The sequence below is a fragment of the Sminthopsis crassicaudata genome, chromosome 1 (genome assembly GCF_048593235.1).
Source record: "Sminthopsis crassicaudata isolate SCR6 chromosome 1, ASM4859323v1, whole genome shotgun sequence".
Taxonomy (NCBI): Eukaryota; Metazoa; Chordata; class Mammalia; order Dasyuromorphia; family Dasyuridae; genus Sminthopsis; species Sminthopsis crassicaudata.
In genome coordinates this window covers 737,705,037-737,732,703 of record NC_133617.1, presented here as the reverse complement: position 1 = coordinate 737,732,703, position 27,667 = coordinate 737,705,037, and the positions used below count along the sequence as shown (strand labels likewise).

At 46.5% G+C, this 27,667-nt stretch overlaps 2 protein-coding genes and 1 long non-coding RNA gene across 5 annotated transcripts in view; 2 read left to right on the top strand and 1 right to left on the bottom strand.

Moving 5' to 3' along the window:
* Positions 1-6,773, top strand: part of PXK (PX domain containing serine/threonine kinase like) — a 50,227-nt gene extending 43,454 nt beyond the window's left edge. For all 3 annotated transcript variants that reach the window (XM_074284254.1, XM_074284253.1, XM_074284255.1), the window contains exon 18: positions 5,942-6,773. In XM_074284254.1, coding sequence (XP_074140355.1) covers positions 5,942-6,147 — 206 coding nt within the window. In that variant the 3' untranslated portion in view covers positions 6,148-6,773. The remainder of the gene's footprint in view (positions 1-5,941) is intronic.
* A 644-nt stretch (positions 6,774-7,417) lies between these two features.
* On the bottom strand, positions 7,418-13,683 carry PDHB (pyruvate dehydrogenase E1 subunit beta). Its single transcript, XM_074284256.1, has 10 exons — positions 13,394-13,683; positions 13,258-13,311; positions 12,387-12,494; positions 12,248-12,310; positions 12,128-12,163; positions 11,751-12,036; positions 9,880-9,990; positions 9,231-9,322; positions 8,280-8,421; positions 7,418-7,950 (listed from the first exon to the last, which is right to left on the bottom strand). The coding sequence occupies exons 1-10, from the start codon at positions 13,439-13,441 to the stop codon at positions 7,805-7,807; spliced, it is 1,086 nt and encodes a 361-aa protein (XP_074140357.1). The 5' UTR covers positions 13,442-13,683; the 3' UTR covers positions 7,418-7,804.
* LOC141551968 (uncharacterized) lies at positions 9,911-11,528 on the top strand. The gene is made up of 3 exons (XR_012485029.1): positions 9,911-10,046; positions 10,921-10,962; positions 11,401-11,528. It is a non-coding gene; the product is annotated as an uncharacterized LOC141551968 (long non-coding RNA).
* Positions 13,684-27,667: the final 13,984 nt, after the last annotated feature.

Genomic DNA, 27,667 nt, shown 5'->3' with positions numbered 1-27,667 from the left:
CTATGCGATGTCCGGACGGCCGCTGGAGGCCCTCCGCTGCCCCCGAAGGGAGTCCTGCCCTTGTAGAACCTCCGTCGTCCTGCTGCAAGCTGCTTCTTACCCCTGAGTAGTGGGAGCTAGTGCCCGGTGCCGGCTGGGCAACCTTTCCCTCCCTCCTCCCTCCCTCCTCCCCTTCCTTAAGGGTCACGCTCTAAGCCCACCTCAGTCCGCCCTTCATTGAGCGCCCAACCACCGTCCCAGCCCTGACGGTTCTGAGGGAGAAATAGCAGCCATGGTTCTGTCTTGGCTCTTCCTCCCCCGACCAGGTGGAAGCCATTTCCGGCCTCACTTCTTACTCAGCCTTCATCCCTGAGGGTGTGCCTCAGACAGGGGACCTACCTCAGGCCTCGTTTGAAACAGTGCGAGGTTTCTCATGCAGGTGTCTGGCCATCATTTGTAACGTGCTCTCCTGGCAGTTACAATTACTAGTCGTTCCTAGACCCACCAGAGTACCTTTGACCACTGTCCTTTGCAGTGTGAGCTCTACCCGGCTCGCCTCCTCTGAGGCCTTCTAAGGTCTCTGGCCACGATCTCTTGAATCTATAGCTTAATAACCGGTAGCACACTCAAGAACAGTCACATGTAATCTTAAAAGCCTTTATTATACCTCCTCACATAATGCCCTGACTGATGCCCTGACATGTTGGTTCCGAGTGAACACCTGGTCAGAAGACCCACGTGTTCACTACCAAACTCCTTACCTCTTTTGGCTACCCATCTTGGCTTGGCCACCCAGGCTAGGGAGCCAGGGTGAAGAACGCTAGCCCTTGCCCAGCCCTCCCTCCCGTCCAGCTGGCTTGCCAGTCAAGCATCACCTCCCGGAGGTCACGGCCCCTTCTGGAACAAAGGGCAGTGGCAGCAGGCCTGCTTCTGCCTCGGGCCTCTCGAGCTGACCTCCCTGACCTATGGCTCCGACCTCCCGTCTCCACCTGCTGGCCCCTCAGCATCCAAAGGCCTCCCGCCCCCTGAAGTCTTCTCCGCGTCCTTAAATCAGTCCTTGTGCGTCTGTCGCACGGCGCCGCAGGAGAATTTTAGGGAGGTTAATTATATCGTTCCTACAGACATGAACATAAGAGATTGACCTATAATGTAAGTACAAGTTTTTTTAAAAGTAGGACTGTCACTTACATCATTAGGGAAAATTGCATTTATGCCCCCTCAAATGGACATCGCATAATTGTGAGAAAGTGCAATAGGCCAGAATGTTTTCAGAACCAAAGACAATATCACTAAAAATAGTAACATGAATTAAGGATTTAAGACCACAAAGTAAGCTATCCAACAATGATGCTGCGGACGAAATATTTTTGATCATAGTGCTAAAAAGATTACCCAAAATCCATGAGATTTTTCGATACCCAGAAGTAGTTCTCAGGACTTACTCCTGAAAGGAATTTACTTTTAATTCCAAGTAAATTGAGCCAGAAAGGATTTGCCTCTATGGAAACGCATGCAGTAACAAACACGTATTGCTCTGTTTTTTCTTTAGAATGAAATGCAGATTTCCTATTAAGGGAAAGGTACTTTATTTTTCCTTCTCGCATCCATCCTCCACCCAGGGATAGAATTGGTTTTATTAGAGCGCGGGGTTGACCCATTCACTCCTTTGCTCAAGAAACTTCATTGGCTCCCTCTTGCCCCCAGGATCCTTTTCTCCTCTCCAGGGCTACTCTTTGGTCCCTGTGGCTGCGGACTTCGGCTGTCTCTCCACCTGTGGCTGTTTCCTTTTATGCACTCCGTGTTCTGGTCAAACTTGCCGCTTCTGGTCTCTGGCCCAGGCCTGAATACCGTCCCTTCCCTCCACCCTGTAGCACTTCTAGCTTCCCTCAGATCTTGAGTCCCTCTCCAAAAAGGCTTATTGAGTTACAGAATTTGAGAGTTGGAAGCTGCTCTCTGCGATATAATAATGACAAAAACAGTAATTACTGGCATTTAGAGGGTGCTTGGAGGGTTGCCAAGACCTCTGTGTTTAATCCTTATAACCACCTTGACAGGAAGGAATTACACTGAGCACATTTTACAGATGGGGAAAACGAGGCAGAGCTGAAGGCCTTGCTCATGGTCACAGCTTGTCAGTTAATCGTAATTGAATCCCACTGCTTGCCCAAAAAACAACTTCTACCCCAACCCAAACCAGGAGTCTGGACCATCTCCTGGGGCTGTCCCTTCTACTTGTGAGGGTGCCATGGAGCTTGAGCCTGGCCTTTGACCCTTTCCCCATTGCTGCTGGTTCTGGATCCTTCCAGTCTTGGAGGACCCCTCATGACCCCCAGGGACTTTTCTTCGGGTGAAGTACTTCCAGTTCCTTCACTCGATCTTCTTGTGGCCTGGACAGACACAGCATCCTCCAAGTGCTTTTATATTTACATATTTATTTAATATTATATATTTATATACTTTGAATTCTTCCAAGAGATCTAAGGCAATTCTTTGGACAGAAAATGCCATCTGCACCCAGAAAAAGAACTATGGAGATTGGATGTCAATCAACATGGGCTATGTTCACTTTTTTTCTGTTGTTCTCCCCCCCTGACCCCGCCCCTGTGGTTTTTCCTTTTGTTCTGATTTTTCTCTCCCAATGTGATTCATAAAGCAGATAATTTTTAAAAAGGAATTTTTCCAGGATAAAAATTGACACAAATGGAAAAATCTGCCAATGGGATCCCAGGGAAAGTCAATGATCCCATAAGAACCAGGATGGAAAAGGCAAAGGACAAATAACGATCCTGACTGTAGCCATAAGGCTTTCTGGTTCATGTAATCCCACTTGTCTGGTGCTCTGAGGTCAGTCAAGCTGGTGGTGTTTATTCCACCCGGCCCAGGGTCTCGGCCCCGCGCACAGCCCTCTGGGCTCTCGTGCCTCAGTGCGTGCCTAGGACCAGAGCCATGACCGGTGTTCTCATTCTCCCTTTGCACTTGAGGAAACGTGTTTCCTTGCTACCGGAGAGTATCTCGTGGTCCTCAGTGAGTCCTTTGTCCAAAGGTTCCTAGATTTTGTTTCTTGGACCTTTCCCAGACTCTTGGTTTTAGATGCATAAAATATGCAGGATCACAAAGGAAATGAAATGCTTTGGAATACAGATATAAAATCACCAGTTCACTGACTCTCAGGTTAAAAAAAAGAAACTCTTGATCTAACACAACCCTCATTTACAAAAGCTGAGCCTTGGAAAAGTGGAGATTTATCCTCCTAGCAGGAAGGAGATCTGAGCTCTGGCCCTCTGGGCCTGTCCCTGGTGTCTCGGGTGTGTGGACACGATTCCCTTCCTTGGGCACTCTCCCCATGCTTTTTTCCTTCTTTATGCTAAGTCATGAATTTAATTCACTTGAGGACAAGATGAGTCAGCTTCGAGGAAGCTGTGGAGCCTTGAGTCCAAAACAAGGACAAAGCCCAATATTCCTTCTCTTGTTGGAATTGCATTTTAATAGCTTAGTCCCTCTTTAATTTTTCATGTCAAGCTTTCAGTCAGACTCTTGTAGTCCAATATAAGAAAAAAACCGCATAAGCAAGCTGGATTTTCGGGGTTCTCCGAGTTTTCTGGGCAGAATTTTATTTACTGAAGAAAGCCACTTAACCAGAAATCAGCTCTCCAGCTGAAACAGCATATTTTGATGGAGTGAATCTTCTTGTTCTTAATGAACAGATATAAGATTTTACCGGTTCAAAAAGAGAGAATGCCCAGGGGGAGGGATGATTTATTGACTGATCAGTGATTTCCCCAAATCCTAAAAGGACCACTTGAATGTTTGCTTACCAAGGAACGATTTTGTTTATTGGGCTTTGTCCTGGTTGATGGGGGGGTCACAGAAGGGTCCCTCAGTCTCTTCTTGCTGCCTCTGACTGTTTGATTGAATGACACTAACATCTGAATAATAACTTGTGTCCCCTCTTTCTCTCTTTTTCTTTCTCTTTGCTGTTTTCAGTAGAGCATGCGCCATTTTGAAGGTGAATTTTCGGTAAAGTAAACTGATCATGAGTTCTCAAACTTTAAAGATGCTCTGTTTCTGTGTGGGAATCGTAACCTTGTTTTCCTGAATTCCTTCAGCACTGAACAGCAGGAAAAGTGAATGAGAAAAGACAGTTTGTTGTCTGGGACAGTTCATTGAAACACAGCATCTTTAAAATAACCAGAGGAACTTCATTTGTATTCGTCCCATCCTCATCACAGACCTTACAAAGTTTCCATTTTCACTCTGACTGTAGCTTTAAAGAAGTGGCTGAAGCCGGGCGTCAGCGGCCAGTTGTCGGCCAGTGCGTTTCTGTGGGGCGGCGGGGGCCTGCCACCCCGCTCCTCAGACAGCCTCACAAGTACTCTGAGGCAGCCTGTCTTAGGGAAAAGCTGTCTCTCCTGAGAGAGTCCTGTCGGTGAAGTGTTTCTGGGGGCCGCCAGGCCTCGGGCCTCTGCCCTCCTGCTCCGGGCTTCCCCTCAGAGCGCTCCTCAGAGACTCCTCTCGGAGGGGAGGGGCGGCAGGGCCCAAGCCCGTGCCACGCGAGGTCCGGCCCGCTTCCGGGTTCTGCCTAGTTCTATGAGGCTCTCCACGGCCCCCACCTCGTTGTGAGACAGGGCGGGCCCTCGATTCCAGGCAGTCCCCCAGTGGGGGCGCCCGGCTGCTCTAGTCCTTGGTGAAAATGGAGAGTTGTGGGTCATGCTTTTCCATCATTCATTCCTTCATGTTCCTGCCGGATCGCCCCATGGCCTTTACTACTTGGGCGGAAGCCGGAAGCCTCCGTTAGCACCATTAGTACTTTACCCCACAGAGCCGATCTCCTGCTCCGGACAGCCCCTGGGGGGAGGGGAGGGTGTGTGAGTGGGGCCATGGCTGGCACTGGGGGTGACCCTGATGTCAGAACGATGCCCTGGCGGGATCCCGGCAGGACGGTTTCCATTCTCAAAATTCACCATCCATCTCGTTGCACCACTCTTGGCCTCGGTCCCTCTGTGACCTTCCTACCAATGTCTTGTACCTGACAAAGCAGTGCTTCCCCCATCAGTGGAGGGGCGCGGCCCTGGGGGGGGGGGACGCTTCCCCGCTGTGGGCCCCTGGACAAGGATACCCCAGCGGATGGCAGGGCCCTGGGGCTCCTCCAAGTGGGACGGCTCTAGTGGGCACCAAGTCCTGCCCAGAGCAGCCTGGCTCCCGGGCCTGGCAGCTTGTGGTCAGAGGCGAGCTGCGCGGGGCTGCCACGGCCACCTGAGGGAGCTCTTCTCCGGGAGATTCCGGGACTGAGCCAGGGCTCCCCCCTTGGGCCGGGCCTCCACCTCCTGCGCCCGGAGGGACGGTGAGAGGGCGCCTAGCGCCCCTGGTGGAGGCCAGAGGCAGCCGTCCTCCAGAGGGGCATGGGGGGGGGAGGAGCCAGCAGATTGAGGGAGGCCACAATGCAGAGGCAGGGGCCGCCTCCGAGGGCCCGGATGTTGGGGAGGTGAGGAGGGAAAGTTCCAGGCCCCAGAAGAGGGGGCGGGGAGCGGTGTTGTGGGTAAGCCCAGGTATGGAAACCCCTTCCCTCTGGGGCTTGGGGGCTGGGGCGAGGCTCACACAGGGTCCCCCACCCCCCATGCTTAACGGCGGGTTTCCTGCCTCTGCAGGACTTTGTTCTGAGTGGGAACAGAGCAGACCCCCCTCCCCAGCCCCAGAACCCCTCACCCCTCCCTGCCCCGGGCGGCCCGAGTCCGGGAGCCTCCCATGGCGAGGCAGCCTCTGCGGCTTGGGCTCTGTCTGCTGCGTGTGGTTCCTGGCCGAACCCCGTGCCAGTGAGGACGGGCCTGGGAGAGTCCCCCAGGAGGGCACCGGCCGGGCAGGGTCTCTCCCCCCATCCTGTCCGTCCTGTCCACCATGTTGGCCGGGCCGCATCCTTCCGCAGGCGCATGCACAGACACTGACTGTCCCTTCTCTACCTCCTCAGGCGCGTCCGCGGTCCCGCCGCCACCCGCACCTCCCCCTCCCCCGGGAGCGCCGCCGCCTCCCCGCATGGATGCGCCAACGCTCTTCCCGCCTCCGGCCGCCAACGGTTCCGGGCGAGGAGCCTTACTCAGCTCCATTCAGAATTTCCACAAAGGTTCTCTGAAGAAGGTGGAGACGTGCGACCACAGCGTCCCCAGGATCTGCTGAGGCCCCTCGCGCATTCCCACGCGTGACCGAGGAGCCGGAGGCGGCCGGCACCAGCTGCAGCAGGAGCAGGGGCAGCCCGCCCACCGGGCAGCAAGTGCACTTTGTGTCGTGGGCCCAGAACCTGCAGGACCCCCGAGCGCGGCTCCTTCGGCTTCCTCCCTCCCGCTTACCCAAGAGCACAGCGGAGAACGGAAAAGGGAGGCCGCCGGCGGAGCTTCCCGAGGGGCTCAGGTGCCCAGCGGCCCCTGCGCCCCAAAACTCCACTTTCTAATTAATTAGAATCTTCTGGAAAGGGACGAGAGGTTAATGGGATCCACCCCATAGCCAGGGAGGGTTTCCTAGGACACATTTAACATCGTGAAGAAATGACCATCTTGGAAAAACCGAACAGAAATAATAGACCTTACATATTCTTAATATTGATTTGAAAAGATCCTTTATTTTATAATTTGCTTAAACCTTTAAACAAATTGCACTTTAAAGGATTATAGATAATCCATTTTTGAATTCAAGTATCCATACATCAGTGTTTGTTTCTATGCAGAGAGAATGTCCTTGTGTATAGTTTCATGTAACCTGTGATGATATATATTCGTTGTATTTTTTATTAAAATAAACCATGCCAAGAGAACTTGTCTATATAGATAGTCTATTTCCAGGATTCTTGGAGACACCAGTTAGTAACAGGGGAAGAGATGTGTACAGTATTTTTTTCTAAATTTGAGTTTTCCTTTTCATGTCTTATTTTCATGTCATTTCTTTATTAATAAAAGCTAACTCCTACAGTAAGCAAGACCTTTTTCACATTTAAATATGGTTTCAATATAGATGCTGATTTTTAGGAATTTCTGGGGAAGACAGTTCTAGAAAATGATATTCAGCATTTTTATTTCTATTTCTACTTCTGACAACATTATCTGTTAAGAGGAAATTTTTTCTCTATGCCATTTCCCCACATAAATAGGATCCTAGGGTTTGCTGGGAATGTTGATGTGAAGTTTGGCCATGAGTAAGTTTAAGCCCAAGTATTAAAAGGCCATTGGGACAATCCAGCAGGAACATGGAGGAATGATGGAAAAGCAAGACCCACGGCTGTCCGTTTTCACCAAGGACTAGAGCAGCCCGGCACAATTCACTCAAGTGACCCTTAAGGAAACCACATGATCCTTGGTTAATTCTCTCTCCCTCATCACTGGCCCAGCTCTTATTTTTATCTCCTCATCCTTCCTGTGCAGTAATTGGGGAAAGAATAATCACAAGACACCACCAATGACTGGAACCAGAAGCATTTATTCCTTATCAAAACAACCCAGCTGAGTGGGATGACCCCTCTGTACAGATAAATTAACTGTCAGAAAGAAAGACCCCTCGCCAGTTCCTTCAGGGCCCTGATGCACTGTCCTGCTGGTAGTGGAGGCAGAAACATTCTTACTGATTGGTTTCCTTTGGAGCAGAAATGGCTTAATGTAACAGACACAAAAGGGCAGGTGCTTCCACCCCAAGGACTTGGACACCTTGCCCCACACAGAATGGTTCCCAGAGGCTTCGTGGCTCCAGACCAGTGTAATCGTGCATGGGAACCAACAGCTTGACCCCAGCCCTCAGAAGGGGCAATTTACACGCAAGAACTCCCAGGGACCTCAATGTCAAGCAGAGATTAGATACCGAGAGTTTTCTTGGCTGCAAAGATGATATCTTTGACTTGTGGGATGCAGTTTTCCTCCAGGATCTTTGCATAAGGCATAGGAACATCGGCCCCTGTGACTCGAACAGCAGGAGCATCGAGGAAGTTAAAGGCGGGACCTGAAAGGGGAAGATGCATTAAGGCCTGACCACGTGAAGTGAATTGGAACTGACTCTGTAGAGTTCAAAGGTTCCAGGACTGAGCTTCTGCCCAACTGGAAGCTTGAAGTATCTGGCTCTTCTCCAATCCCATTTTAACTTTATGAGAAACATCTACATTCAGTAATCATTAAATGCCTACTGTGTGCAGGGAAAGGACATACATGTGAACAAGATCACCAGGTGGGAAAGCTGCTGCTACCACCTGGGAAGCACCCTGATGGACTCCTGGGCATTAGTAAAGCCCCGCCCCAGCCAGGACCTGCCAGTGCCCGGGGTGTCTGAAGTACCTTCCATGATCCTGGCACAGATCTCGGCTCCTACTCCAAACTGGGGCCAGCCTCCTTCGACCGTCACGAGGTGATTGGTCTTCATGACGCTAAACTCGATGGTCTCAATGTCCATCGGTCTAATGGTGCGCAGGTTGATCACCTAAAACAAGAGATTTGCTGTTAGGCTGTCCAGAAGTCTTTGGATCACAAGCACAACGTCCTCGTTTGCATTCCTACCAACGACCCTGCCTTACTTTATTATGAAAAGCTTGATTTGTTCATTGTACTTAAGCTACAAAAGGTAGAGGCCAAACCGACTTTCCCTGACTGACAGTGTATAATATTCCAATGACTACAAAGTTATTTTTTCCCAACTCCTGTGGAAACAAGTGACCAAATGCTCAAAAGGCAGATCCTACCTTGTAGGGATGGTTGGGATAAAGAAGGAAAAACATGCAGGGCAGGCCAGGAGACTCTACAACAGTGGTGCATTTACATCCCCATTTGTGCTCATAGTTAACAACCCCTTTGGGCAGAACATTTAAGTTCCAGCAGAGGGGGATGTTACTATCTGACAAAAAAATGGGGCAACCCAACTTTCTGAAGCAATACGTCCAAGTTTTTTTCTCTGAAAAAAACCAAGGCCACAATGGTTCAAGAGAGAGAAAGAGAAGAACATTTTAAGTAAATGTTCAAACAGGTTGTGGCAGCATGGACGGCATCAACGATTGAGAGGTCATTTCCCGTGGGGAGGCTGCCCTCCTCTCAGAGGTGGGGACTACAGGGAGGACACCTGCATCCAGTACTGGACAAGGTAAAAACTCTGGTCACTTGTTAAAATACCCTTTCGCCCACTTTTAAAATCTGTTACAAAAGAAGGCTTACTGGGTATGGAAAAGTAGGGGAAGAGAGAACTGGAAATGGCCAACATTAAAGACAAACAAACCCCCAACAAAAGTATTAACCTACCTCACATTCTATTCCCTCTTTAGACAGTATGGCAGCTGCTTCCATACAATGGCCAACAGGTCGTGAATGGGAAACCAATGTAATGTGGGTTCCTAAAGTCAAGCGGCAACAGATAAGCATTAGGTTACTTAAACCTTGCCACCAAAAACTTTCAGAGGTTTTTTTTTTGGTTTTATTTTAATATTTGAAACTAAAGACTAGTGCAATGTGAAATATACTTGCTTCCTGAAAATGGAATGGTCCTGGGATAAAAGTTCTTTCAACTCTAATAACACAATGCTTTAAATAATTGTTTCATTTGATCCTCACAACAATCCAGGGCAAATGAATGCTACTGTAATCCTCATTTTATTAGTTGAGGAAACTGAGGCATAGGTTAAGTAACTTATTTAGGATCATACAGTTAAGAAGTGTCTTGGGGAAGGGTTTGAACTGCCTTCCTGGCTAGCTGTCCAAGGCTCGCTCTAGTGTTATGTAACTGCCTCAAATAAAAATGCAACCATGCTTGGGCTCTTAAATCTTTACTGAAAATTCAAAGAATTTACACAAATAAATAATTGCTTGACCTCTCGTAACTACATGCAATTTTTACTGCATGGGAGGGAAGGGGAAGGCAGGATTTGGGAGAGATTGCGTGGCAGTGTTTTACCTTCCCTTTCTATTTTAGCTTTTCCAATAGGAACCAGGAAATCTTTTGACTGAGCCTCCTCTGGAAATTCAAAAGGAACTCCATACATCAGTTCGTTTTCCAGGACCACAACTACGAAACAAAAAGATTAACTTTAGATATAAGAATAACCTAGATCTCTGGCCCAGGTAAGGGAGCCTCCTCCTTACACCAGATGTTCTCCTGAACACCCCTCTACCCCACCCCCTTCCCAGAAGGCAGAGTGCAGAGCAAAGGCATCCCATGTGGGAGACAAAAAGCTCTGGAGCCTAGCCCCAGAGCCCAATGAAAACGTGCCCAGAAATGTTTATCACCGCACACAAAACATACAGCATGGAGTGTGTGTTTTTCTAAGTCAACACAAAGCCTAGGAATCCAAAGGATTCCAAGCTTATTTTATTATCAGGCAGTTTTGGGGAACTGAACCTGTCCATTCCCATGCAGCTGACTTCTCTGGCCTCTCCCTCACGGCAGTCTCACTAGGGGGCTCATTCTCTTGGTTTGGCTTCCTCAAGCTTGCAAAACTTCCTAGAAATCTCCACACAGTTTTCTGAAATCCACATTTTCTTAGAGCACAATAATAATCCTCTCCAATTTGTTCAACCATTGCCCAGAGGGGACCCAATCTGTCTTTTTGGAAGAGATGTTAATTATCTTTCACTTGGCTGTAATGATTTGATTTGTTTCTGTAAACAGAAATTATTTGTAATTACTTTTAAAATAACAATGAAATTTTAAATTATTTTCAAAAGTTAAATTACAGCTTATAATTCTCCTTTAATCTGATAGGTTAAGAACTCTTCTAATCACAGATGTGAAAAATTCCCCCCCCTTCTCTAATTTTTTATATTAAGCTGAGTGTGTCCATGCAGAGTGACAAGCTACCACGCCCACAGTGAATGGTACTGACTTCCCCTGATCCCCCATTTGTTCCATGTTCTTCTCCCCCCTCCTCACTGAACTAATTATTTTTTACTTTGTTGCTATCAATTTATCTGCACACATCTTGTTTCTGCCGACCAGCCTCTCACCACACGGGGGCAGTTTCAGCCAAGTATACAGCAGGTGAGTACAAATGCAGATGGGATTAGAAACTGCCAAGTATACAGTAGGTGGGTACAAATGCAGATGGGATTAGAAACTGCCAAGTATACAGTAGGTGGGTACAAATGCTGATCTGATTGGAACCTAACTGCCTGTCGCCTGAAGGCATGAAACCAAATCCTTTCCTCTTTTCTACTTAGTGCCAGGGACCTACAGACTAGTTTTAAAACAAGTACCAAGGACTGACTCCTCATAGTGTATTTTAAAAACAAATCAGTGACATTAACTTCTAAAGAGCTCCTATTTTATGAGAAAATCCCAATTTTTGGAAGTTTTAAAAGACAGCTAAGCTTAATAACAGCCTATTTACATTCATCTCAGCTAATCTCGATCTTTAGTTTATTAAAATTAGGTTACTTAAATCTTGTCAAAAACTTTCAGTGATTTTTTTTCTTTTAGTATCTGAAACTAAAGACTAGAGCAATGTGAAATATACTGTGCTTCCTGAAAATAGGATGTTCCTGGGTTAAAAGTTTTCAAATCTAATCTCATACACTGAAAAATCTGAAGAGTTCAAACGTCAGAAATCCAGAAACACCACAAGCCGGGGCAGGTACAAACAGTTTTGACTTTGGGATTTTGTTCCCATTGCAATAGGAAGAAATCAAGACAAATTCTATTTTTCTTTTCATATCAACTAAATAAAACCAGTTAAAAGTGCTCAGTTTCATCTGTAAAACGGGCAGGTTTGACTTTAATTTCTAAGGTTTTTCCCAACTACAAGTTCCATGAAATGAAAGCGTTCTCACCTGGATTATCGTCCCGAATGGCTGATTTGGTGAGTCCTTTTGCATCCTCAGAACTCCAGGGACTGACCACTTTGAGCCCCGGACAGTGTCCGTACCAGGCCGCGAAGCACTGGGAATGCTGGGCCGCCACGCCGGCTGAGGCCCCGTTGGGTCCCCTGAAGACAATGGGCACGGGCTGAAGCCCCCCCGACATGTAGTAAGTCTTGGCAGCTGAATTTATAACCTGGTCAATTGCTTGCATGGAGAAATTGAAGGTCATGAATTCACAAATAGGCCTCAATCCAGCCTGTTAAATTAGGGAAAAAACCCACATTACTAAGCAGTTTAATCCAGAAATTAGCTGCGGAGGCGAGTTTTAGGCAAAGTGTATCACATACCATGGCTGCCCCTACGGCAATCCCGGCAAAGCCCATCTGAAAAAGCAAAGTCACAGTCAGGGCGGGGCGGCCCGGAGACCCCCAAGGCTTCTCCCGCCCCGTGGGGGTCGCACGCCTCACCTCGGATATCGGGGTGTCGATGATCCTCTTGTCTCCGTACTTCTTCCAAAGGCCTCTGCTGACCTGCAGGGAATGAGAGCGGGCCGTGAGGCTGGGCCGGGCCGGACAGGGCCGCCAGGGTCCCCCGATCCGCGCTCACCTTGTAGGCGCCGTCATACTGAGCCACCTCTTCCCCGAGCAGAAAGACCTTCTCATCCCGCTCCAGCTCCTCATCCATCGCCTGGTTCAGAGCATCTCGAACAGTCACCTGTGTACGGAGAGCCGTCTGGGGAGGCCCAGGAGCCCCCTCCCCGCCCCAGGAGCCGGGCAGGCCCGGTGGGCACGCGCCGTCCCCAGGAGCTCCCGCAGGACCGGGACCCAAGGGGCATCAAGCCAACCCCCAGACCTCTAGAGGGCATCGCGGTCCACACACGGGCCTGGCACCGGCTCTAAGCTTTGGGGCAATGGGGGTCTCTTCCAAACGGGGGCTTTTTAATTAACCGAAGCAGGTGGGATTTTGCAAAGACCCGGACACGGGCCGGGCTCAGGATGGGGGAGGAGAGCTGGGGCAGGTGGAAAGCAGGGAATTCCCCCCCCCCCCTTCTAAAGGCTGCAGCCGGGGCAGGGGCTTTTCCCTGAAGTTTTCCTTTTTAAAATGTGTTCATGCTCATTTTTCCGCGGGCCGGCCCCGCGGGGATGGGGGAGCGGGAGAGCAGTATTTTTGAAGCCCCTCCGTCCGCCAGGCGCGGGCTGAGCGCCTACTACACCTCCCAGCGCCCCCTGCGCAGATGCGGCAAGTGACAAGCCCAGCGGGAGGGGCGATGCCAGCCTTCACAGCCCGGGCCGGGGCGCCTGCCCTTGGGGGGCTGTTAGCCAGGCCTGCAAGGCCCTCGGGCGCCATCCAGCCACGCTCCTCATCCCGCGGATGCGAACCGAGACGGGGGCAGGAGTGGGGGGGGGGGGGGTCCGAACCGGGCGCAGGTGCATCCCGGCCTCCCTCCCATCCCGGCCGCCCCTCCCCGTCCCGTTACCTGCAGAGCGGCGGGCGCCGAGCGGTGGAAGCGCCTCCTCAGCAACCGGGACACCTGGCGGGGCAGGAAGAGAGAAAGAGCATCAGCGGGGCGGAGGGGCCGGGGCGGGGGCAGGGATCTCCTGGATCGCGCTTACCTGCTGGCCGCAGCCAGCGAGGCCGCTTCGCACTAGCCCCGCCGCCATCTTGCCCGTGTCCTCTACCGGTGAGGAGGATTGGCCCAATGACAACGGCTAGCCATAGTTAAGGGAGGGTCGGCCCCGCCCCGCCGCCCTCGCCACCGTCCAATCGGAGGGCGCGGCGTGTGCGTGCCTTCCTCCCGCCCGCCCTGGAAGGCGGGTCCCGGAGTCAGGGTGAGGCTGGGATTGGAGCTCCGAGGTCTCTTCCTACCAACCGGAGGCGTCACCTGATTTCAATTAAAACCAACTTTATTGACAGTCAAGGAACTGACACGCGTCAGGCACGCCGTGTCCTTTGTGCCGGACTGACTGGGGCCGAAAGCCCCGTGTGGCTCCAGCCCAGACCTCTAGTTCTTGTGCCCCGAGAGCCTTTAGAGCCCCCTCCCCCCGCCCGTCCAGCTCGCCCAAACTCCGACCCTCGCTTTTCCCATCCGCGTAGTGGATCCCCTGCGGGTCAGTGAGGTCATGTTGTAAGGGAGCGTCTGCTGGCGCGTTTGCCTTTCTAAATTCAGACTCATTTTATTTGCAACTCCTCCAGCCCACGAGAAAGCGAGAAGAGCCTGTTACAAGCGCGCGTCAGGGGAACAAACGACCCCATTAACCGGGTTAAAAACCAGACCCCCAGCTTTGCGCGCCGCCCGACGCCTAAGGGCGGCCTTTCTCATCAAGTGCTGGGGAAGCCGGGGATCCTGGCATCGGCCGGAGCTCCTCAGGCTGTTGTTGTACACGTTGTTCTCCCGGCTCTGCTCCCCTCACAAGGCGAGTCTCCTCAGGCTTCTCCGAAACCGGCCCCTTCACCGAGGACCGGGCAGAGCTGGGCACGGCCGGACTGGGACAGTGCCCGGGACCGGGGCCGCTCCATGGGGGAGGAGCTAGATACTCCTCGGGGAGGGGGCCACTGACCACTGCGCCTGGGAGTCAGCCCGAGGAGCCGCCCAGGGCCGCCGGCCCCCAGGTCTAACACTGCGGTTCCAGCTTTGGGGGTGACCCCCTCTGGGCGGCCGGTCTGCGCTGCCTCTGCCGCCCTGCTCCCGAGGCCCCTGCGCCACGCCCCCTTTGGTGTCTGTCTCCCCCTCTCCTGCCTCTGTCACCCAGAGCTGGTCCCCGCCCGTGGGCGGCTGGACCCGAACAAACCGGGCTGGGGACTGAGGGACCCCGGCGTGGGGGAGGGGCGGAACAGTGAGTGACACAAACACGAGTGGGGCGAGTCCGAGCCGCAGCTTGAGAGACTCCCTTACTCCTCACGGCTCCCTTTTCTGCCCCCATAAGCATTCTTTTCTTTGTTGCATTACACAAATGCCAGAAAGCCACAGAATATGACTAAGGCCGCGCCGTTTCCTTGTTCTGTGAGCCAAGGTCCGTCCTGTTACTAGAGCGTCCGGAGTCACGTCACTGTAAGTAAATAACCAAAGCCTCCTCCCGGCCGCGCCTCGGCCTCCCCAGGGGTTACCGCTGGCTCCCCCCAGTCTGCAAGGACACCTGTGCCCTGTCCTCTGCCTCAGGGAGGGAGCCAGGGCAGCGCGAGACCTTATACCCACAATGCCCAGCGTGCTGTGACCACGCACGGAGGGTATCAGCGCGAGGTGACAAGTTCGATTCAGAGCCGGGCGTCAGGACCGGAACTTGGGCACTTCCGGGGCTTGTCCAAGCTCAGAGACCGCCTGATGCTGATGGGAAACGGTCCTGGGAATTTGCTGGGACCGAGAGCTTCCAGCGGGCCAGCGCGAAGGATTGTTGTTGTGTCAAGCTCCTGATAGCCCGACATCCCCCCCTTTTGGTCAGTAAAGGAAAGGCAGGCATGTTATGGATTGGCCCAAGGCAGGAAGTTGCAAGGATTAGCTCCTTGAGGGAACCTCACAGGGAAGTGTATTCCAGGGATCTTTGTTTGCTTCCCAGCAGGAAGGGGGGGAGGGGGAGAAAATGCCAACACACGTGGGATCTGGGACTTGGTTGGGAGGTCACATAATAAAAAGAAAGAGGGAGGAAACAAAACAAAACTAGAACAGTTTTCTCTGCCCTTGTCAGTCTTGGGACCGCTGTCTCTCCGCTGGAGCTACTTCTGGGTCAGTCACTAAACTGCGGAATGCCGCAACTGGTGTTTACACGATTAAAAAAATCAGAGGTAATTGGACAAGAAATCCAGATTGTCCTAAAAATTCCAAAGCCTTTTGGAGACCAGTGGTTGGACCGACGGGGACAAACTTTCCAAGACTCATTCAGCGCCTCACCCGTGCCACGGGATGGGCCACGGTCCGGGCCAGTGCAGACGAAAGCCAAGCCTTTTCCTGGTCTCGGACACCTTGCCCGGGACCCCCAGAAGCCTCTCCCATTTGCCATCAGAGTGCGGGAGACGCGGGAGTCTTGGTCCCTTCTACAAGCCGGAGCCCTGGCCTCTGGAGTGTGGTCACTGAGCAGCTCCCAGGGCGAGTCCATAAGGTGTAATTACAAGAAGGAACCACCAGTCCCTGACAACTTTCTGACCAGGCTGAGTTAAACCCCAGCACGGGGTCCCAAAGCCCACGTGGCCCAGGTACGGAAGGAGCAAAGGCTGGGGGCAGGGGGCTCCCGTGGGGCTTGGACTGCAAGCGGATAGTGCTACGGGGCCACTTCGGCATTCCCCAGAGGTGAGCCTTCGCTCTCTATTGTCTGTCGGTAGACCAGCTGGCCGATGAGAGCTGGGAAAGTAATCTGAGCAGGAAGCAGGGAAATGAAGCCAGAGGACTCCGATTCCCGGCCGGAGGGGCCCGCGATAGGAGTTAGGCTGTGGCAGACGGGGCACAATGCAGCCGCTGCTGCCCAAACCCCATCCACTTGAGAGCTGGCTTTGGACATAACCTGCAAAGAAAAACTAGACCAGGAAAGAACAGATCTGATGGGCCCCAAAGGGCGGCAGCCTCACTGAGAAATGAGAAATGTGACTCATTGTTTGTAAAGAGAATTACTGTCAACTTGTGTCCGGGTCATAGCAAATACAGAAACTTGCCAACTTTTAGCCTCGGCCGCATGGCTTTTCTGTTTCTGGAGGGAGAGGGGAAAGACATAAGCCGTCTTCCATGCGTGACTGACTGTTTCCAAAAGCAAGCCTGGGCCTATCCTACCAGAACCCAAAGCCTCCCGCCGGAGCTGAAGGATTGCAGGGAAAGCCTTTCTCCGTGAACGGGCTTCTAGCCAAGATCCATTTGGGCCCAAACAGGGACTTTGAAAGGACTCTGCCGAAACAGGTGTTCGTTCTGGCTGGCTTCCAGAAGGATCGAATGGCACCTCACCCCCTCAGCCTCAGCCTCTCCGAACAAGTGGCACTGCACACAGGTACAGCCTGGCCAGGGAGGATGTCTCTGGTAGGTCCAGCAAGAGCCACCACCATTCGGCATCTGCTGTCCCACCGGCCCTTCCCAGATAAGTTCCTTGACATCCCCTCCCTCAGATACCTCTCCCCCTTTGGTATGTTCTATCCCCATTGGATTGTAAGTTTCTTGAGGACACGGACTGTCTTTCTTTTTAATCGTATCCATACACCCAGCAGGTGATTGATAAATGCTTATTGATTGGACTGGGCTTTTGTCTCTGTAGTCTGAGAGTGGAGCGACTACAGGTACTCATGCTAGGATACCTCTTGTCTGAATAAGTTTCCTCTCAGAAGAACATTTACAGAAAGAAACAAATGATAGGACACCTGAATTCCTTGTCATGGTCCTGAACAAGGAAGAAAGTGGGGGTTTACCGAACAAATCTACTCAGATGGTGCCTTTGGATAGAGCCACACTTCAAGTTAAAAAGACCTGAGTTTCACCAGCCCTGAATTCAGGAGGACCTGAATTCAAATCTGGTTTCAGACAATTAACACTTCCTAGCTGTGTGACTCTGGGCAAGTCACTTAACCCCAGCCTCAGAAAAAAAAAAAAAAAAAAAAAAGACCTGAGTTTAAATCCTCCATGAAATATTCCCTAGTCCCTTGGGCAAGTCCCTCAATATCTCTTTGCCTCTATTTCCTCATCTGTAAAATGGGGATAATAGCAATTATCTAAAAGGGTTGTTGTGAGGTTAAATAAGTTAATACAGGTAAACTGCCGCATCAACTTCAAAAGCACTAATTAGATTATTATTGTAAACGATTTATTGCAGCTCTTGAGAAAAAGGGAAATGAATTAGAGGAGGAAATAAAACTATACTAGTAGGAGATTTCAACTTTCCACTCTCAGAACTAGAAAAATCTAACAATAACAACAAAGCCCCCCTCCAAAAAAAAACAAACAAAAAAACAAGAAAGAAGTTAAGAAGGTGAATAGAATTTTAGAAAAGTTAGATATGATAGACCTCTGGATAATACTGAATGGAAACAGGAAGAATTGTACCTTTTGTTCAGTAAATATGGCACCCCCAACAAAAAAAAAACAAACTTTACAACAAAATTCAGAAAAGTAGAACTATTAAATTTACCCTTTCTAGATCATAATGGAATAAAAATTATATTCAATAAAAGGCATGGAAAGAGATTTTTAAAAATTGGAAATTAAATAATGTAATCCTAAAGAATAAGTGGGTCAGAGTTGGTTGTTGATCTTTGTTCTCAAAGAGGACCAAAATCATATCATGATACAAGAGTCAAGTTATATAGCATGTCTGACTATGGCTACTCAGACCGATACAAGCTCGAAATTCTCTGTTACAGGTCAGACACAGATAGTCTGAACATTTGGGGTGGCTTTTTTAAACTTTGTCCATCTTGCATTTCTTCTGGGCTAATTCAATTTTGCTTTTCTCACAGAGAACAGCACTTTCTCTGATGAGGGCAATCCATGCCGGGTGGTCCTGTGCCCATGTCTCCCATGTCATAAAATCAATTCTAAAATTCTTGAGAGATACCGTGAGAGTGTCCTTGTATCATTTTTTTCTGACCACCTTGTAAGCCCTGTATGAGTTCTTCATGAAATAGTCTTTATGGCAACCTGATATTCAGCATTCAATGGAGTTGGAACACTTGGCAGTTTAGCTTCAGAAAGGAGCTCAGTGTCGGGTTCTTTATCCTGCCAGGTGATCTTCAGAATTTTCCTAAGACTATTCAAACTGAAGTAACCCCATTTCCTGGACTGCCCTTGGTAGACTGCCCAGGTTTCACAGGTAAACCAATGTATCAAAATTTTGGGGATGCACCCAAGGCATTAATTAGTTGCTTCTGTGTGTGTTTGCCAACAGCAAAACCAAACACAAACCTTGATTTTTGCACTATATTATTATCAGAACTTAAGTTTCTTTTTCTTTTTTGCTGAGACTTGCCCAGGGTCACACAGCCAGGAAGTGTTAAGTGTCTGAGACCAGATTTAAACAAGTCCTCCTGACTTCAGGGGCAATGCTCTATCCACTGCACCATCTAGATGCCCCAGAACCTGACTTTCTTATTTCATGCTAAATATTTATATATCATAATAGAAAAAGCAGTAGAGATATTCTATGAAGCTTACATAGCAGTTCAATGGGCAATTGTCACGCACTTGAGCAATGGCATGTAAATAACCCAATAACCTCTGTGTACCTTCCTGCCCCTCCCTAGAAAAATCACAAAATAAAAATTAAATCCAATAAATAGTCATCCTATACTCCTAGATAAAATGAAGGGGGGCAGGGGTGACTTCAATGGTCTTTAGGTCCCTACCAGATTGTACTAAATCTAAGTACAAAGCACTATGATAGGACAAAGCAGAAATAATGGCAGTATTCTGTCTTCAGAGAGTTTATATTCTGCTGGGAAGAGAAGGATACCATATGTATGCAGGTAAGCAAATAACAGTAATTTGAGGAGGGACACAGTGTACCTGAGCTGACAATTGCAGAAAAATGGAACTGAGGAATGGGTGTATTCTTAATGACTAATGCACGGAGCACTGGGCCGGTCTTGTTTGTCTGGACCCTAGAAAGGGATTGGTATGAAATAAGACCAAAAATGCAAGGGGGATTTGGGGAGCTGATTGTGGGTGTCAATGTCAGGACAACAAATTTATAGTTTATCTTATAGTTCTTATAACTTATCTTGTAGTTTATCCTTAGGCAATAAGGAGCTATTGAAGATTTTATTTTATTTTATTTTTAGCAATGATCAGACCTGTATTTTAGGAACATCAATGGGGAAACCGTAGGGAAAGTAGGCTGAAAGAAAAGAAGCCATTTAGGAAACTTACCATAGACCAGAAAAAAGTTGATTAAGGCCTGAACCAATATAGTGGGCACATTCACAGAAAAAAAAGAGGAGTGCAAAAGATGTTATAGAAGTGAAGTGAACAGGCCTTGCCAACTGATTATATGTGGGAAATGAAGGAAAAGGAAGATTCTAGACTGACTCGAACATTATGAATTTGAGTGACTGGGAAAATGGTGATGTTTGATTGAGCCTCAGTAATTACAGACCACAAAGGGGAAGTGCATTAGGAATGAACTATCCAAGTGTTCACTTTTCATGGTACAGAATTAGTATAGAGAGCACAGCTCATTCCAGGGTTTGCTTTGAGAGAATTATTTTAAAATAAAATATTGACTTTTATGAGCAATATATTTATTCCTCTTAAAAAGAAGAGCCCAACAATTTCAACTGCCATTTTCTTTCCCTGAACAGAGAGGAATTAATGTAGGAAGCTAAAACATGAATTTCCACATTCTAATGGGTAACAAGAAGTGGCTTTTATAAACTCAATGTAACATCCAGAAATATACTCCACTAAATGCCTTCTTCAAGCTGTTACAGATGCTAAGCCTTTTTTCTCCTTCTATATTCTGTTATTGCCAAACTTTTGGTGGAATATTCTATGGAAAGTGGCAGGTTTTCTAGCACTTAAAACAATTATACTAAAGCAGAATCCCAAAAGATTTAAATATCTCTCATATACAATCTATATTTAGTAGGGCTTTTTTTCGTTGCTCTCGTATATCAGGTGACTGAGGAGTTAATATAACTCTTACAGTTTTTCCACGAGGCCTAAGAATAGCTGCTGTTGATGCTTCAAACAGGAGTTAAGCTGAAAGTAGAATGTAGAAGAAAATTAAAGACACTTTCAGGTGTCATTTTATAAAGCAGCAATTACCAAAAACTATTTGGTATTAGTTAGAGAATTTAAATAGAATGAAAGCAGAAGGCTGGCAAATGATTTTTATAACATTTTCAAATATAGAGAGAATTGAGTCATATTTACAAAAATGAAGGTCATTCCCCAGTTGATAAATGATCAACACATATGAACAATCAATCCATTTTCAGGTGAAGAAATCTAAGCTATTTATATTCATATGAAAAATGTTTTAAATCACTTGTTTAGAGAAGTACAAATTGAAACAACTCTGAGGTACTACTCATCCATCATATCGACTAATATGACAGAAAAGGAAAATTATAAATGTTGGAGAAGATATGGGAAAATTAGGACACTAATGCACTATTGGTGAAGTTGTGAACTGACCCACCCATTCTCGACAACCATTTGGAACTGTGCCCAAAGGGCAATCAAACTGCATATCATTTAATCCAGCATTACCACTGCTTGGTCTATATCCCAAAGAGATTTTTTTTTTTTAAAGGATCTTATTTATACAAAAATATGTGTAGTGGCTTTTTTTGTGGTGGCAAAAAATTGGAAGTTGAGGGACTGCTCATTAGTTGGGGAATGGTTGTGATGGGATACTATTATTCTATAAGAAATGATGAGCAGGCACATTTCAGAAAAGACCTATATAAGCTGATGCAAAGTGAAGTAAATAGAAACCAAGAGAACATTGTTCACAGTAACAACTGTATGATATGGTGATCAACTATGAATGAATTAGCTTCTCAAAAATATAATGACCCAAGACAATTCCAAAGGTGTCACCATGAAAACTACTATCCACATCCAGAGAAAGAATTGATGGAGTCTAATTGCAGGTTAAAACACACTATTTTTCACTTTCTTATTTTTTTCATTTTTTTTTCCTTTTGGTCTATTTCTGTTTTCACAACATGACTAATATGGAAATATGTTTTATGTGACTTTACATATCTAACCTATATCATTTGAAAGTTTAAAAAGTCTTTATATGTAATTGGGAAAAAAAAATTTTAATTTGTTCGAATTAAGGATTTCAATCAACTGAAAAAAATGTCATCTATAAAATGGGGGATAATAGTGGCACTTACTTCCTGGAGTTGTTGTGAGGATAGTCAATAATTGTCAATAAATGTTTATTAAACACCTACTATGTTCCAGACACTGTGTTAAGTACTGGGGATACAGATGAAAAAGAAAGGCAGTTCCTGCTGTCTAGGAACTTACAATAATAGGGGAAGATTGTTGTTATTTTTAGTCCAGTGACATCAAGGGGTTATGTCTTAATTCATGTGTGAATTGAATTTAAGTGAAGCAGAGATGCACAAGAAGTCATCAGCATCACTTTTAGTTCCAGAGTCACCAAGTCCAAGGGCAAGATAAAGGTCAGGGCAAATGGCTATGGCCTGTGATGCAGAAGGCACAGGAACATGGTGCACAAGTCAGTTCCAAAATGAGGGTGAAGACCCTCAGGGTTTCTGGCCAAAACAGAGATCATTGCTCTTTACATTTTCTCTGAGTCAATCAGGTCTCAGACCAACTGGGGCTTGGCGTGGGACTATTGTTGGCGGATCCTTGAGAGTCCATGTGCTTTAGGTTAAGGGTATGGGCCTTATAAGGAGTTTATCCAAAAGAGTTTTTAAGAGCATTTGTAAGTGAGGATATGATACTCCTTGTGGACAGAAGGAGGGCAAGAAAGGAGAGAGGAAGGAGAAAAGTAGGGAAGGAAGGAGGAGAGGCGAGGAAAAGGAAGAATGTGGGAGGGAGAGAGGAAAGGAGGGAAAGAGAAAAGAAAGGAAGGAAATAAGGGAAGAAAAGGAGGGGGGAGGAGGGAGGAAAGGAGAAAAGAAGAAAGGAAGGAAATGAGGGAAGAAGAAAGGAAGGAGAAAAGGAGGGGAGAAGAGGGAGGGAACAAAAAAAGAAGAAAGGGAGAAGAAAAGGGTGGGAAGGAGAAAAGGAGGGGAGAAGAGGGAGGGAACAAAAAAAGAAGAAAGGGAGAAGAAAAGGGTGGGAAGGGGAGAAGGAGGGAACAAAAAAAAGGAAGGAAGGAGAAAAGAAGAAAGGAAGGAATAAAGAAAAGGAGGGGAGAGAAGGAATTGGATTCCCAAATGACCAGTTTCAGTTGGATCCACAGTGAGTCAGCTCTACCCTTACGGAGTTGTTATTTGTCCTTCATCCTTGAAAAGGACCATGACATCAGAAGATGATGCCATGACATCCAAGTGCATCTGGGGCCATCTTCAGTTGTCCTGATCTCTCTGGCCACTGGACCCAGAGGACTCTGGAGGGAAGCAGCTGACCTTGCATGACCCTCCCCCACTTAAATCCAATTCACTTGCCTCAATCACCTCCCTGATGTCATGGCCCTGTAGAGCAAAGGACAAATAACCACAAAAAATAGAAGGAATATATGGCTCCACTCTTCAATCAAAAGGGCAGAAGATGCTGATGAGGAATGAGTGACAGAGCTGATTGCATCTTGCAAAATGATGGGATTTTTCCATTGATGAGGATGTGGAGATTTCAAAGAAGTCCAAAATAAGTGCAGAGGAAAGGAGAATAAAATGAGATAATATTTGTAAAGTTTTGTAGAAATACTAGATACTGTTTTTTATTTTATATAATTCTGAGGTTCTAGCCCATTCTTAGGCAAAGATAAGAAGATAGAAATAAATTTTCAGAAATTTTGGGAAGACATGGGACACTAACACATTATTAGTAGAATTGTAAATTGGTTCAACCATTCTAGAAAATAATTTTGAATTACAAAAAAAAAAAAAAAAAAAAGTGACCACAATGTCCTTACCCTGTGACTTGGAAATCCCACTGCTAGGCATATAACTAAAGCCAAAAAAAGAGCAAAAGGTCCCATATAATACCAAACATTCATAACAGCACTTTTTTTTTTTTTTTTTTTTTTTTTTGCAAGGCAATTAGGTTTAAGTGACCTATCCAGGGTCACACAGCTAGAATGCATTAAATGCCTTCGGTTGAATTTGAACTCGGATCCTCTTGACTCCAGTGTTCTATCTACTGCACCATCTGGCTGCCCCAATAGCAGTACTTTTTGTGAAAGCAAGGAACTAGAAACAAAACAGATGTCCATTATTTGGAGATTGGTTAAAATAGATTGTGGTGTGTGAATGATAGATATTATTTCATTGTAAATAATGATCAATATGAAGAATACAGAGAAAAACAAGCTCTTCATGAACTGATATAAAAAGCACAATACCCAGAATAGTCTATGTATTTAATAAACACTTACTGTCCTGACTTGGAATAAGCAGAATCAGGAAGACAATATGCAATATTATAATGTAAATAGAAGAAGAAAAAGAAACATAATTATATATATATGTATTTATATACACGTGTATGTTATACATACGTATACATGATATATTCACATAAATGCATAATTATGATGCCAACTGGATCCCAGAAAAGAACTGAGAAAATGTACCTCTGTACTCTCACGTGGTAGGGGTGATGAGGTCCTGAATAACTAGGGGAGCTTGGCAGAGAAAGACTGAAGCATTGATGGAATGACTCCCTCCGGCAATTAGGGAAGGGGCTGAGAGGGCTCAGGTCAGTCTTTTAGTCCTGCCGCCTGTGGAGGTCTCGGCAACCCTGCTATGTGCAGTCAGAAATCTGAATTACGTTAAGCCCCTGTAAGTCTGTCCATGGCTCATGCCATCTTTGCCGCACTTCTTTTGGTTATTGCCTGCTCCGCATTCTGCCCCATGGTGCCTTTCCTCTCACCCCATTATCCCTCTATTCTTTCTCCTTCTTCCACTTAGATAACTCTTTTAGGGTCCTAACCCCCATGGATTTAGCCTGCCAGCTGAGGGCCTACTCCTACCTCAGGGAGTATTTCCTTTCTCCTGATTAATTGTGAGTTCCACTGGGGAACTTGTCTTTTCCATCATTAATTGTTAAAACTCCTTCCCATGCTAACTCTATGCTCTCCTGACTCTATCCCCTATTTATTATTCCTAGCGTCTATTGTATCTCTTCATTTTGTCCTTAACATTTTCTCCTAAATAAACCTACTTTTTGTCAAAGAGAATGGCCATTGTGAATTCTTCACGTGATGAATTCTTCATCAGTCTCATTATTTGGTGCTGAAATTGCTCTCCCAGAATACATTACTTGGTGCTGAAACCCCAATGCATCATTTGGAACAAGAAATGGCTGTCCTAAGTCACATAATTTGTTGCCTACAACTACATCAGGGGGAAAATACGAGTGTAGAAGATTAGTTGGTCTCTTTGTATCCCCAGCTCTTAGCCAGTGGGTGTAATGATCTGTTGACCAGGCTTTTTTCTCTTTCTTTTAAATTCTTTGTTTCAGAGGATAAACTTTCTGGGTAGGAAAGGGAAAGAAATATTTGTTGATAAATGTGCTGTAAAAATAAGAGCCACCAATATGAAAAAATTAACTCAAAAAGATAAAAACAACAAAAAATAAAATGAAAGAAAGGCTGAAGAAAATCCAGGATACAAATTATATTGTAAATAAATTTTTTGCAGAGTGATTTGGAAGTATGCTCAAAAAACTATCAAACTATGCATACCTTTTGACCCAGCAGTGTTTCTACTGGGCCTGTATCTCAAAGAGATCTTAAAGGAGGAAAGGGACCCACATGTGCAAAAATGTTTGTAGCATCCCTTTTTGTAGTGGCCCAAAACTGGAAACTGAGTGGATGCCCATTAATTGGAGAATGGCTGAATAAGTTATGGTACATGAATGTAATGGAATATTATTGTTTTGTAAGAAATGACCAGCAGGGTGATTTCAGAGAGGCTTGGAGAGACATGAATTAATGCTGAGTAAAATGAGCAGGACCAGCAGAGCATTGTACACGGCAACAGCAAAATTATACAATGATCAATTCTGATGGACGTGGCTCTCTTCAACAGTGAGATAATTCAGACCAGTTCCAATAATCTTGTAATGAAGAGCCATCTATACTCAGAGAGGCCTGTGGGAACTGAGTGTGGACCACAACATAACATTCTCACTTTTTTATTGTTGTTTTCTTGCATTTTGTTTTCTTTCTCATTTTTTTTCCTTTTTGATCTATTTTGTGTAGCAAGATTATTGTATAAATATGTATACATATATTGGATTTAACATATATTGGATTACTTGCCATCTAGGGGTAGGGGTGTAGGGAAGGAGGGGAAAATTTGGAACACAAGCTTTTGCAAGGGTCAATGTTGAAAATTATCCATGCATATGTTTTGAAAATAAAAAGCTTTAATAAAAAAAAAGAAAAAAAAGAAATTTTTATTTTTCCTAAGGAGAGTTATGTATAGATCACATCCTATTATCAAACAAATCATATCTTGCCTAGAGAGTTGCAAAAACAACTATTTTGCCAAGCCATTTAGAGCAGTATCTAAAAACTAGAAGATTGATTTTGTTCTCTTAAGTTCTTAATCATGACTCAAATCTTTTCTTAGGTTGGTTTTTTTTTGTTTTTTTGTTTTTTTTTTTTTTTTTTTGGTTTGGTTTGGGAGGGTCCATCAATCAACTAGGTTATTTCCACTGCTGCATGGCCAGGATTCAATTTTTCAGTGATTAAGGATGCAGATGTTAGGTAGCTGTCTGGAATAGTCTCTTAATTAACTTAAAAAAAAAAAAAGGCAAATGACAAATTAGATTATAACCAAGTTTGAAGACTAGGGGGCTCTCTTTTCATGTCAATAGCAGCATCAAGTGGAGAAATAATTGTCTCAATGTAAGAAAGATTCATACCCCCTGGGATTTTCCAAATGTTTCAGTACTTATGTTCTTTGGCCTTTGCCACATTTTTTGTGGGTTGCAAAATCAGACTTGAAAGCACGAATATTGGCATTTCAGTGTTGAAGCCAAAAGGGAAAGCACGGTATTCCACTTGAATTATGAAATTTAAATACAAGGATAAGACAAAAGAAGGAATTTGAAAATATTTGCCATCCCAAGTACACCTTAATGCTCATTAGAAATTTTTCATAATAAAGAAAATCATGGTTCCTTCCCCTCAAACAATTTTGTTTTTGTATATATTTTCTTATGCTTATGTAAAATTCACATAGTATACATATATACGTATGATTATATATGACTCCTCCAGTTGAGCATAAGCTCTTTGAAGCAACTTGTTTCACTTTTTTTGGTATAATTAGTACTTAACACAGTGCCGGGAACATACTAGGTGCTTAATAAATGCTTGTTGATTGATTGATTGTCGCCTTTGTAACTTTGGTGTTGGGAGATGGGCTGCCCATCCTTCCGTCTCGGGGCAGACAGAGTATCAACATTCTAAGGGGCTTCCACTTTTCCACCTGGTGGCAGACCACAGACTCCCATGCTCTCCCCATAGCCAGAATTGGCCCAGGGCGAAACAAAACTTGGTCAATATACTGTCAGTAATGACTTACACACAAAAAGGGCAGGAGACATCATCCCGGGGACCCAGGACTGGGAATAGCACTTGGCACGTTGTCATAAGTCATTGTAGAGGGCCAAGATGTCTGAGTGCCTTATAAGTGTCTCATTCGATCCTCACAAAGTGATGGACCAAGAGTGCTGGATAACATAAGGAATCTGAGCCCCAGAGTGGTACCCATAGGATGGTACAAGAGATGGAAAATCCCTCCAGCCCTGGTGGGGAAAAGGGAAGGAAAGCGCATTTATTAAGCACCTCCTGTGTGCCAGGCACTATATCAAGTGCTTTATAAATAGGGTCTCATCTGATCCTCTCAAAAAACCCTGGGAGACAAGGGCTATTATTATTTTCTCCATTTTTCAATTGAGGAAACAGAGGCAGACGGGGTAGGTAGTTAGTGCCCTGTTCAGGGCCATATTGCTACTAGCAGCTGGCAAAGTGACCAGCCAGAACCCCGCGTTCCATGAGCTCCCTGTTGCCTCCAGGATCAAATACAAAGTTCTCTGTTTGGAAGCTCTTACAGCCTGACCCTTCCTACCTCGACACTTCCCTCTGTACTGGGTACCCTGGCGCTCCTGGCAGCCATCGCCTTGCTGCTGGCTGGCACCAGACGTTCCGTTTCCATGCCTTCCCCCTGGCCGGCCGCCATGCTCGGGGCGCTCACCCCAGCCCTGCAAGCAGCCCTGGCCTTCTGGAAGACTCCCCTCAAAGCCCACCTTCTGTGGGAGC

Excerpts from the sequence above, each read along its gene's own strand:
- PDHB (XM_074284256.1), bottom strand. The coding sequence starts at position 13,441 with ATGGCGGCGGGGCTAGTGCGAAGCGGCCTCGCTGGCTGCGGCCAGCAG. Across the intron at positions 9,323-9,879 it reads AGCTAAAATAGAAAGGGAAG|GAACCCACATTACATTGGTT; the intron begins GTAAAACACTGC and ends GCTTGACTTTAG. Across the intron at positions 7,951-8,279 it reads CTGTGCCAGGATCATGGAAG|GTCCCGCCTTTAACTTCCTC; the intron begins GTACTTCAGACA and ends TTCCCCTTTCAG.